We start from the raw sequence: 11,841 nt of genomic DNA, 5'->3' as shown, positions 1-11,841 counted from the left end.
TATGTAAAAACATGGATGTGTAACTGATGTGATTCTGCAATCTGTATTTGGGGTAAAAATGGGAGTTCATAACCCACTTGAATCAAATGTATGAAATATGATATGTCAAGAGCTTTGTAATGTTTTGAACAACCAATAAAAAAAGAATTATAGCAAAGTTATTTTGGAATAAATATAAAACATTTCAAGACAAAATCTTTAGAAAATGGCAAATTCTATCAATACAAGTGTTACATCAATTATAACGTTTATAAAAATCTGACAAGAACTCAATCATGCGCATTTAGTAGGTACATATGCACAGTATGCATGCACATATATGAGTATAAATATACACATGCAAAAATTTGAAATGGGAATTTACATACATATTATTAACAATTAAATTCAACCAATTATATATTGTCTCTTAAGATTTCAGGTAATTATAAGTATGCACTCATTATGAATAAGGGAAGTGGTCTATAACTATATTAGAGATATATATAAAAGAAGTACACTCTGAAAGTTTTGGAAATGCTGACATTCATAATATACAAATCAATTGAGGAAACAACCACTGATTTCAGGAGAAAATTGTAAGTTGAAAAAAGTACATTTTGAATTATTACTTTAAATAAAATGGTCATTATTCAGCCTATGAATTAATCTAAATGAATCTGACAAAAATAATATATTTTATGAAAAATTGACAACATAATAAAGCATATCTCATTCTAAGATTTTTTAAATTATATTTAAATTTTTCTTTTAGTTGTAGATAAACACAATTCCTTTATTTTATCCATATTTTTAATTTTAACTTGTCATATAGACAGCAGAATTCATTACAATTCATATTACACATATAGAGCACAATTTTTCATATCTCTTGTTGTTCACAAAATAAAGTCACATAATTCGTGTTTTCATACATATACTTGAGGTAATATTGTCTATCTCATTCCACCATCTTTCCTACACCTATATCGCCTCCTTTTATTTCCCTCCTCTTTGCCTTATCTAGAGTTCATCTACTCTTCCCATGCTTCCTTCCCCCAAACCCATTATGAATCAGCATCCTTAAATCAGAGAAATCATTCAGAATTTGGTTTTTTGAGATTGGCTAATTTCACTTAGAATTATATTCTCTAACTTTATCTGTTTACCTGCAAACACCATGATTTTATATTCTTTTAATAAAAAATAATATTCCATTGTGTATATATACCACATTTTCTTTACCGATTCACCTATTAAAGGGTATCTATATTGGTCCCACAGTTTAGCTATTGTGAATTGTCTTTTGGGTATAGACAGAGGAGAGGAATAGCTGGGTCAAATGGTAGCTCAGTTCCAAGTTTTCCAAGGAATCTCCATACAAATCTATTAATATAACCTGAACAGCAAGTTATTTAGTATATCATCAATGGTTAATCTCTGAGCTATTTGTATTAATTTATTGTACATGTATGTTAAAACTTTTGTATTATTTTTTCTTTTTCTTAAGACATGCATTTTCTGTAACTATAGTCTTCATTTGATAAGTCAAGACTCTCTGATGAGCATGATTTTTTTTAACTATGAGTGCAAAATTATTTTGAAACACTATAAAAATACAAGGATTAAGAAAACAATCTACATTAACAATAACATGTATTACCATATTTCTACAAAGACATACTAGATAGAAGTCATTTTCTTACTTATTCACAGTGTGAGCAGAGCTCAGTTCCTTGTGTTTGTAGGTCTCAGGTTCTCTGGTCTGCTTGCTGACTGCTGGATTAGGGTTGTTTCCAGCTTTTAGAAACTATCTTTATTTCCTGGCTCCTAAACCTCCCAGTTCAAGACCCTATTCAGCCTCAAATCTCCCTTTTTTCTTCCTGTGTTACCACATATCTTGGATTGTCTATCCTACATTTGGCCAGCAGGGATAATCTTCACATTTCCAGGAGTCTAACTTCACTTCTACTGACCAAGTCTCTTTTCTGAGTTACATAATCAACACCATGAATTTGAGTGTGAAAATTAAATTGCTTGGTATTGTATTAATCATCATTGTATCACTATGATATAATACCTGAAACAGACTACTTAAGAAGTAGAGAGGTTTACTTTGTCACATGAATTTTGTGTTCTAATTACAAAATGGTATAGCCCTGTTGGTTTGGGTCTGTGGTGGGATGACATATCAAAACCAATGCTCATATCTAGAAACAGAAAGCAGACAGGGAGTCCCACAATTCCTTGCAAGGGCAAGACGCCAATGAACTAAGGATCTGCTACCAGGGCCTAGCTCTTAAAAGTATGCAACACTTCTTAATGAAGCTACCCTGAGTACTGAGCTTTTACATATGAAACTTTATTCTGAATACACAATATTCCATGTAATGTAGTTATCTTCTTCCATCTGCTGGAATTAGGAACTCTTTCCAGCTCTGGAATGACTTTTACCTTCTGATTTCTTGTGGATCACTTTCCACTCCTCAGTAACTTTCTCCCTCATACACAATAGAGAATCTAGGTGAGTGTTCAAAAGACCAAAGTGAATATATTTGTAGATTGCTGTGTAGCACCTTGCTTTCAGTCTCTCTTGCATGTTATGAGTGTGAATTTGAATCTCTACTACTTAATTCAGCAAGAGGGCTGCCCTGTATGTTGCTTCCTATTTCTGACACTTCTCTATGGAACTCAGTTCACCTCATTTCATTCTCTTTTCTTAGATAGCACAGTCTTATGCAGGTCATTGTTCAGTATCTGAAATTGTAGTTTCAGGTGTTTTGTCTAATTTTCTATTTGTTTTATGGAGTAAGAATAATTCCTATAGCAATTAATTTTTTTGTGAGCAAAAATTGAAACCTAATAATACATGTTAAAAAAATCCCCCATAGCAATTTTTATAATACATCTTATATAATGTAGTAAACACTTGATAAATTGACGAATATGATCTAAATTGGTCTAAATTTTCTTCTGAGTTATAAAATCTAAAGTATTGAGTACTAGTTGGGGTTTAGTGGAATCAATGATGCTTCGACAAAAGAGAGATTATGCTTAAATAACATTCTTTTTTTCCATAAAAGCATTAAGTGAGGATGTCAATGAAGAGTATGTCAAAAATTTACACTGTTTGCGAGAAAAAATAAAAATCCATTACTGTTTTGAATAAAGGCAATGTTTGCTGAAATTCTGGATCAAACTGATTACACTCACGTTTGAATCTACATACTAGCTTCTTGGAGAATTCTAATTAAAACTCAGGAAAAACAGGTATTATGAGTTTGAAGTAATCTTACATGCAGCGCCTAGGTGTCTATTTTTTTTTCTACTACTGATTGTTTTTATTAATAAAATTTTGGATCATTCATGAATTTCAAGTAAACCACTATTTTTCTATAGATTAGTAAGCTACCTTTCAATAATATACATCCCTGTTCTACATTAAATGGGTACAGTTTATGTTCTGCATGGATTCTGGACTAACAGATATCAATAAGCTTCAAAAAGGATATAATTCAGCACTCATTGTACTCCCCCCCCGCCCCAAATCATGGAGAGATTCTTACAAATATAATTTGTGGAGTAAAGCTACCCACCAATTTGTCATACCGAATGTTTCTTTTGGTATCATTTACAAAGTGATTGTCATACCGAATGTTTCTTTTGGTATCATTTACAAAGTGATTGCCTCACTTCCAACATGATTTCGGACATTGTTTGAGTTATTTGCAAAAACAATATCCAATCTAACAGAAGAATATAAATAAATAAATGGAGATCTTTTTCCATGCTTCTACTATGTTGGGGCATTCAGAAGAGCTTCTTGATTAAAAAAGACCTATAGTTAAGCAGTTAGCAAAGTAGATTTATGTCTACAAACTTAAATAATACAAGTCTGATTTATGCACACAAAGCTATGAAGCTTTAATTTATAGATTCTGTGACTGTCTAAAGAATCAATTTTTTTTCAAGGATAGTAGAGATTATCTGGATTTACTTTCTTCTTATCTTTTTATAATTCAATAAATTGCATATGCTTAACTTTTTTGAATGACCATATGCTTTTTTTATAATATATAATATTTTTGTCATTAGAAGATGGGATATTTTTAAGCAGTTTTTATAATTATTGTTCCTCAATAAACACAATTTTCTTAAGCTTTGATTTCAAACAGGGGTAGTGAGCAAATAAATTACCAAAGAAGAGATAAAATTTTATATTTTAATTAAAAAATATTTGACAAGCCAGGAACAGTGGCACACTCCTGTAATCCCATTGGGTGGGGAGACTGAGACAGGAGGCTCATGATTTCAAAGCCAGCCTCAGCAATTTATGGAGGCACTAAGCAACTTAGTGAGACCCTTTTTCTAAATAAAATACAAAATGAGGCTGGGGATGTTGCTCAGTGGTTGAGAACCCCTGAGTTCAATCCCCAATGCCAAAAAAATAAAAAGAAAAAAAAAGAAAAAAAAAGGAAAAAAAAGGAAAATTGACAAATTTCTACCATTCTTTTCCTACCACAAAAGCATAGCAAAAAGTATTTTGCAGATAAACTTTATCCAGAAAGAAGCTCATGTCACCAGTTTTCTACTCTCCATCATACTTCACGGCTGTCAAAGAAATCCTTCAACCCACTTTTCAATTTTAATGAACACATTTGTTGTTCCTCAAAGTGTTTACAATTCACTGACTAGACATAAGGAAATAGCTAAAAGAATATGGGGAGGGAAATGTTCTAGAAGGATGAACGTCCCTATTGTTGTGACTCGATAAGTTGGAATGGTGCCTGGGTCTCAGTGCTGGCACTCAGAACTCCTTATCATCAGGCAGAAAATGGTTATGATGCAAGATGAAAGTGGTATTTGACAAAACTCAGTTGGCATATGTCTCTGCAATTATAATAATAGTAATATGTTATAAATATTAACTTAGAGGGAATTGATGGTACAGTACACTTAAAGGTTAGAGAATAATTTACAATGTTCTAATGTAACAGTTGAAAAACCCAAGGGGTTGGGGAGGTTTTAGCAGTTCTGATTTTCTTCCAGTAACTTCAAATTATATGGTAGATGTGATTGTTGGAGATATAGAAGGTGTTAGAGAGTGTTGTAAAGGTAAACAAGATTTCTTCTATAATCCTACCACACACAAGCAGGTGAAATAGAGCCCGAGATTCTCTAAATTTAGCAGTGAATTAGACTAAGTTTAGGAGAGGTGCCTACTAGTAGTCATGCTCTTTGTGGGTGGGTGGGCTTTGCCCTCTCTGTTGTCTTCTGCCTTGCTCCTTCTTTCCTGACCTCTCTCAGAATTTGCTGTGCAACAGGAGGTAGCTCAACTCATGGCCTTCCCCTTCTCTCCTATAAGCTTACCATGTAACTTAACATTGCAGTTAATTTGTAGAGTTTTGTTCACAAATGTCTAATTTCTTCATACATATATTTTGTGTTATAGTTGCAATTTATCTGAAGACAAAAAAAACATGGAATTATGTTTTATTTTCCATCTTTCTATCTAATAGAGTTTATTAGGATGCCTAGGAGGTTTCTTCCTGATCATTGAGATGAGAGCTCAGAAGTGACTAGAGGTTGTAGAGTCACTAGCCCAGTTGTTTACCAGAGAGCAACATCTTCTTTAACTTATCTGGTCTTTACAATGCCTGCTTCAGTCTTACTTTTTTCTGAATTGCTTTAGTATGAGTGCATGTATTTACATAATTTTTGTATTGATGTATACATATATGTATAATTCTACCGGGAACCTACGAGAAAATAATTAAATTTATAAAAATATCCATAGATAAATATGGAATCTAAGAACTGTAGAAAAAGTGAAGAACTGAAAACAATTCACTCTTCAATCAATGTTTGTCTTCTCTTTCTTTAATTAGTCCCACAGTGGCTATGTTTGAGATCTGGTACTAGTGTTTGAACATGCTGCCCCTATAATTGCAAAGTTCTACAGAGTGATCCTTCAGATTGTATTTATAAAGAAGCCTATAGTGTTTGAATGGCATAGGGATTATTTCTTCCAAATATTCATAAAGTGAATTTTCTTAGAGAATTCCAGTTTGGATTTTTACTTATACTCTGAGCCCATTATCTCCTTTGAGAAAAAGAGTTCTACTTCAAACAGGAGTGAGTTATTCCTAAGTCCTACCTCCTGTTTTCAGTTATGCTGAAATATTTGAATGAGATTATAAATAGAGAGTGAAATAATAAAATTTGATGGTTCAAATGATTTATATGTTTATAAATTAAAACAAAATGTAATGATTATGTTATAATACTTGTAGAACATATGTATATATTAATAAGTATTTATTAAATCTTATGACAATGCTAATATCCCTTTAAAAACTTATTATTATGGAAACAATGAGCTTCTGTTTACTTAAAATTTAAATATATAATGCAAACATGCCATGCAACCTACACTATTAGTACTTTGACAGATTTTAAACTAAATGACAATATATAGTTGCCTATAAATCATTATTTGAAGGAAAAACTATCATGGGAAATGAAGATAATAGAAAACTTTCTGATACAACAAGGAGAGTTAAGCTCTTTGGAATGTAAGTCTTTATACAAATAATTCTGAAAAAAGTAAGTGTCTTATAAATTTTTTAAAGAATTTGCCATTTTTTAAAAATCTTCATTTATAAGGCTCTATTATTTTATGTGGTGCTAAGGTTTAGCCCTGTGCCTCACATGTGCAAGGCAAGCGCTCTACCACTGAGCTACAGCCTCAGCCCAAGTGCCTTGTAATTTAATACTGAACAGAAGTAAACCAGCACCAAAGTGCTGAGCAAGATGAAAGCAATGCCAAGTGCTTTGTTCAAGGGTAGAAAAAACTTCAGAGGAAAAAAATAAAATGAATTAAATCTCATTAGCACTTGTTTAAAGTTTCTGCCTTAGTGAGGAATTTGCTTAGTCCATCTCTGCATTACCAAAATCTGGCTATTTTTGATTATCATAACCCCACACATTTGAGGAGAATTAAGGCATATTTAGAAAAATTCCACACATAGGGAACTTGGAAAAGCTAACAGTAGTCTGATTTTAAATGTAATGTTATTTAACAATAAAGGACCAAAATAAAATATTCTCTTTGAATCTTAGAGAATTTAATTTGAGACACTTTCTATTTTTTAGTATTACATATGTTTCTTTTGACCCCACAACTCTCAGGACTTCACTTGCCAATATTGAAGATAGAGGTGTAGAGACACTGATGAATTAAATTTTCCTTTCTTCTTAAATGCTGAACAAATGTGTGAATTTAAGAAATGGGCAGAAAGTCAAAATTCAGAGTTCATAAGACAGAATAATCTAAAATGAGAATGGATAAGTGGGCAAGGTGTGAGAGCTGATATCAAAAGTGCTCCTAATTAAATTGATCAAAGCTAGTTGCCCAATGCATTCATCTTGTGAATACACTGGGTACTTCAAAAGGTACTGGTGCTATCATCTTTTGATTTCAGTCTATTATTCTTCACAATAGACACCACTGCACAGCCCAATATAACCATGTTAATTCTATAATTATGTAATTGCAATGGCTTTTTCTATCAGCACACATGCCAGAATGAAGGAAAATCATGCTGCTAAGTACCCCGACCTTTTGGTCTTGTCTGGCTTTGTGGCTGAAAGCATATGTGGCTCTGGTAGCATCTCATGCAGAATGACAGAATAATCATTGGGGCATGAAACCACAACCTGTAGGGAGTTAATCATGACCATTAATCTCTGCCACATTCTTCTATTCTTTGAAGATGGGAGAAGTGACAGAGATTTCATCTTGTTTTCTGCATATAAATAAATCTCAAAGCAGCTTCTTGGCTTTTTGGTGGATTTGAAGAAGAAAAAAATGACATTAGCTAATCTCAAGTTGCATATTATTGGAAATTGATAATCACTTCTATTATGAAATAATGTGACCTTTGTATTATGTTTGTCTATTGAGTGGATATATGACTATATTACCAACTTCTTGTTATTGAAGTCCTCATTCACAGGAATATATTAATAAATTAATAATATAATAAATTTTGGTAGTTTGAGGTTTTTAAAGTGCCAGTGATCACTTTTTACAAAGAGTCAAAACAGAACTCCATGTGATGGAACCAAGAACCACAAGATCTTATGTCAATATGTTTTTCATTGGAAAACAATGGGAAATGTGATGTTTTATTGGAAGTTTGAAAGTTGATTAGGGATTTTTGAACATTTGGAAAAGTAAAAAATTATGTTTAAAAAAGTCTAGAAAAAAGTTTTTTGGTGTCTAAGTAAATAATCTATTAAGATAGGACAGTTTTTTAAAAAACAATTTAATGAATATCCCACATTTTCATCATTCTGGTTCATGTACTCACACACATGGAAAGAATAAACTAAAGCCTCTGTATTGTTTCACATTGTTCGGAATGCCAGAGTGGCTATGACAGTTCCGTTTTAATCTGGCAAAGTCCACAGTTATGTCTTTCTAGGAATGCAGACCCTTAAACCCCTGCTGTTTTCCTCAAGTAGCATTTAAAAATAAATCTGGACTCCTCGTTCCGGCCGCCGCCAGGAAGCGTCCGCCTGAGGTCGTGGCCCGGTCGCTGCCTACGCGCCAGCTGAGGACTCGGTAGCGCTCCCGGCCCCTCCGGGCGCTGCACGCAGCAGGTGCCTCCCCTGATGGGTGCGGAATGAAAGCAAACAGAGCGGGCCCCCACCCAGCTGGCGGCGGGGCCGAGGCAGCGCCCCCCTCGTAGACGCCGCGCAGCCCCGGGCCCGCGCACGCCGTGCCCCAGCGCGCTTCCGGCCAGGTCACGTGACCGCGCGCGCACGTGTTCCGGTCTCTCGGTGCCCCGGCTCAGAGCCTCCTCCTGGCTGGCCCCCGCCGATGTCCACCTAGAGCCGGGGCAGGCCAAGCCAAGGAGGCGGCGGGCCCTGGGAGCTGCAGGGACGCGGGCGCCGAGCCGCGTGAGCAGAAGGCTCGGGCAGGTGGACGGCGGCTTCCGCCATGAACCCCAGGGGCCTGTTCCAGGACTTCAACCCGAGTAAGTTCCTAATCTACGCCTGCCTGCTGCTCTTCTCCGTGCTGCTGCCCCTCCGTCTGGACGGCATCATCCAGTGGAGCTACTGGGCCGTCTTCGCCCCCATATGGCTGTGGAAGCTCCTGGTCATCGCGGGCGCCTCGGTGGGCGCTGGCGTTTGGGCCCGCAACCCTCGCTACCGCACCGAGGGGGAGGCCTGCGTAGAGTTCAAAGCCATGCTGATCGCCGTAGGCATCCACCTGCTGCTGCTCATGTTCGAAGTCCTAGTCTGTGACCGTGTGGAGAGAGGGACCCACTTCTGGCTGCTGGTCTTCATGCCACTCTTCTTCGTCTCCCCGGTGTCTGTGGCCGCCTGCGTCTGGGGCTTCCGACACGATAGGTCGCTGGAGCTGGAGATCTTGTGCTCAGTCAACATCCTGCAGTTCATCTTTATTGCCTTGAGGCTGGACAGGATTATCCACTGGCCGTGGCTGGTGGTGTTCGTCCCCCTGTGGATCCTCATGTCGTTTCTTTGTCTGGTCGTCCTGTATTACATCGTCTGGTCCCTTCTGTTCCTGCGATCCCTGGATGTGGTAGCCGAACAGAGAAGAACTCATGTCACCATGGCCATCAGCTGGATAACGATTGTGGTGCCTCTGCTCACTTTTGAGGTCCTACTGGTTCACAGATTGGATGGGCACAACACATTCTCTTACATCTCCATCTTTGTCCCCCTTTGGCTCTCGTTAATAACTTTGATGGCTACAACGTTTAGGCGAAAAGGAGGCAATCATTGGTGGTTTGGTATTCGCAGAGATTTCTGTCAGTTTCTGCTTGAAATTTTCCCATTTTTAAGAGAATATGGGAACATTTCATATGATCTCCATCATGAAGATAGCGAAGATGCTGAGGAAACATCCGGTCCAGAAGCTCCAAAAATTGCTCCAATGTTTGGAAAGAAGGCCAGGGTGGTTATAACACAGAGCCCTGGAAAATATGTTCCTCCACCCCCCAAGTTAAATATTGATATGCCAGACTAAGCGCTTTTCCACCCAAGGCCCTTACGTGAAATAGAAACCATATACACACACACAAATTCCACCTTGCTTTTGCCTCTTTGTTCATCCATCCCAAACCTGGAACTGGAAACAGGCTCCAAACACATCAGCTCATGCCTTGTGAGATTGATGCGGATCAGTGACTCATCAGTATGCACCATAGAGGAGATTGTTTTAATCTGTGGTTGTGTGTGTGTGGTGTGTGCACATGGGTGATAGAACTTGCTTTCCAGGTCGATGTTTAAGAGCTAGCCAAGGGCAGTAAGTTGTTTTAGTAGGTCCTCAAAAGAAATAACTACACAACTGTTTGATGGTGGTTGTTGTTTTTAAGTGCTAGTATACCTGTCAACAGTATTGTTTAAAAAGTATTTTTATACATTGCTAGTCTGTAAAATTGTATTTCAGATTATTGTGCCTGTTATGACAGAATAGCAAATATATAGAATTCTCTTTCCACCACTGGTTTATAAACCTCATAGTTGTTATTTCTAGTGTCCCCACTGTTAAGATAGTTTTTCTTTGGGCTTTGCTGATACTGGTCGTTAATATTGTAATAGACGAATTTTTCTAATGGAGTGAATCTGCATATATAGTATTTATATGAATATTTTAGCAGTGTAATATATTCTAGTTCTCTGCAGTACAGTGTATTATGTTAAAGTATTTTTTTAAGTTTCTATGTGAAGATAAATGTCTATTGCAGATGTACATAAAGACTGCATAAGATGTTCATATGTACCCTCTTATGGGATCATATCGAAGTACTAGGTATAAATGTAGGAGTTGAAAATCCTGTGGACCTGAATATTCAATTTTAAGGTCTCTCTTAGTACCTGTTAGTAGAGGGAGGAGCCACCACCCTTTGGACACAGTGTGGTACCAGGCCATAAAGTGATACATTACCACCTCGAATTTTTCCACAAGTAGTAACAACAATTGAGGAACAACCAAAGTCAGCAAATGGTTGTCCATTTCTCAGGGTGTTAGAATTTTAGTTTGTCGTGATGTAAAGCATTACTTGTCATTGAAAAGCTGAAGATAGTAGCCTTAACCAAAAATGGTCAAAAGATGACTTTTATTTTAAGGTCCAGACTTTTTGGTCTGTCAGCTGTAGAGAAACAATAGTTCAGGTTTTATTTTTAGGAAAGTACAGTGTTTGTTCAGATACTGGTGGTACACCAGAATCAGAAGGGTAGAGCCAGACCCTTCAAAAGTGATATTCTGACTGAGAACAAATAAACACTTTGAAAAGGAGTTTGTAATGAAAAGGAGTGCTCAAATTACTGGGAGAAGATGAGAGGGAACCCACTTTTATTAGCAACTTATTTAAAATTTTCTAAACTATTCTCCATGTTGTGAGTACATAACTACACCCTTTTCCCTAGCCATGAGGCAGACCTGTTCCATTTCAAGAAAAAGATAAACCTAAATTCACCATTTTTGTCCCATGTTAAAGTAATATTCTTGGTCCACATGGCTAGTGACAGAGAAGCTATCCTAGGGAGCTGAGTGCCTGCTGGCCTGAGGACTCCACAGCTGGGATATGTTGGCTGCAACAGCGTTTCCCCTCCCCTTAGCCCTCTCACGGTGGGTTTATACCTGCTAGCTGAATGTGGGAATGAGGACCTACACTGAGCCAGTCTCTGTGCTGGGCAGCTGGGGATACCGTGGAGAGCCGGGGGGATGTGGCTCCTGCCCACTGGGAGTGTATATGGAAAGTGCGAGCCTCGCCTCCCATGGCAGTGAGTAGATGGTGCTCATCGCAGCCATGTGCCTTAGAGGGA

The 11,841-nt window shown here is 37.0% G+C and overlaps 1 protein-coding gene across 1 annotated transcript; it reads left to right on the top strand.

Annotated features, from left to right (window-relative positions):
• The first annotated feature begins 8,838 nt into the window (after nt 1–8,838).
• LOC144253507 (transmembrane protein 185B) lies at nt 8,839–11,397 on the top strand. Its single transcript, XM_077795592.1, has one exon. It carries the CDS (start codon nt 8,987–8,989, stop codon nt 10,037–10,039), a length of 1,053 nt encoding a protein of 350 aa, XP_077651718.1. The 5' UTR covers nt 8,839–8,986; the 3' UTR covers nt 10,040–11,397.
• Nucleotides 11,398–11,841: the final 444 nt, after the last annotated feature.

The sequence above is a fragment of the Urocitellus parryii genome, chromosome 1 (genome assembly GCF_045843805.1).
Source record: "Urocitellus parryii isolate mUroPar1 chromosome 1, mUroPar1.hap1, whole genome shotgun sequence".
NCBI lineage: Eukaryota > Metazoa > Chordata > Mammalia > Rodentia > Sciuridae > Urocitellus > Urocitellus parryii.
Note: the sequence above shows the minus strand (reverse complement) of the source record. Positions and strands in the feature narration are given on the sequence as shown.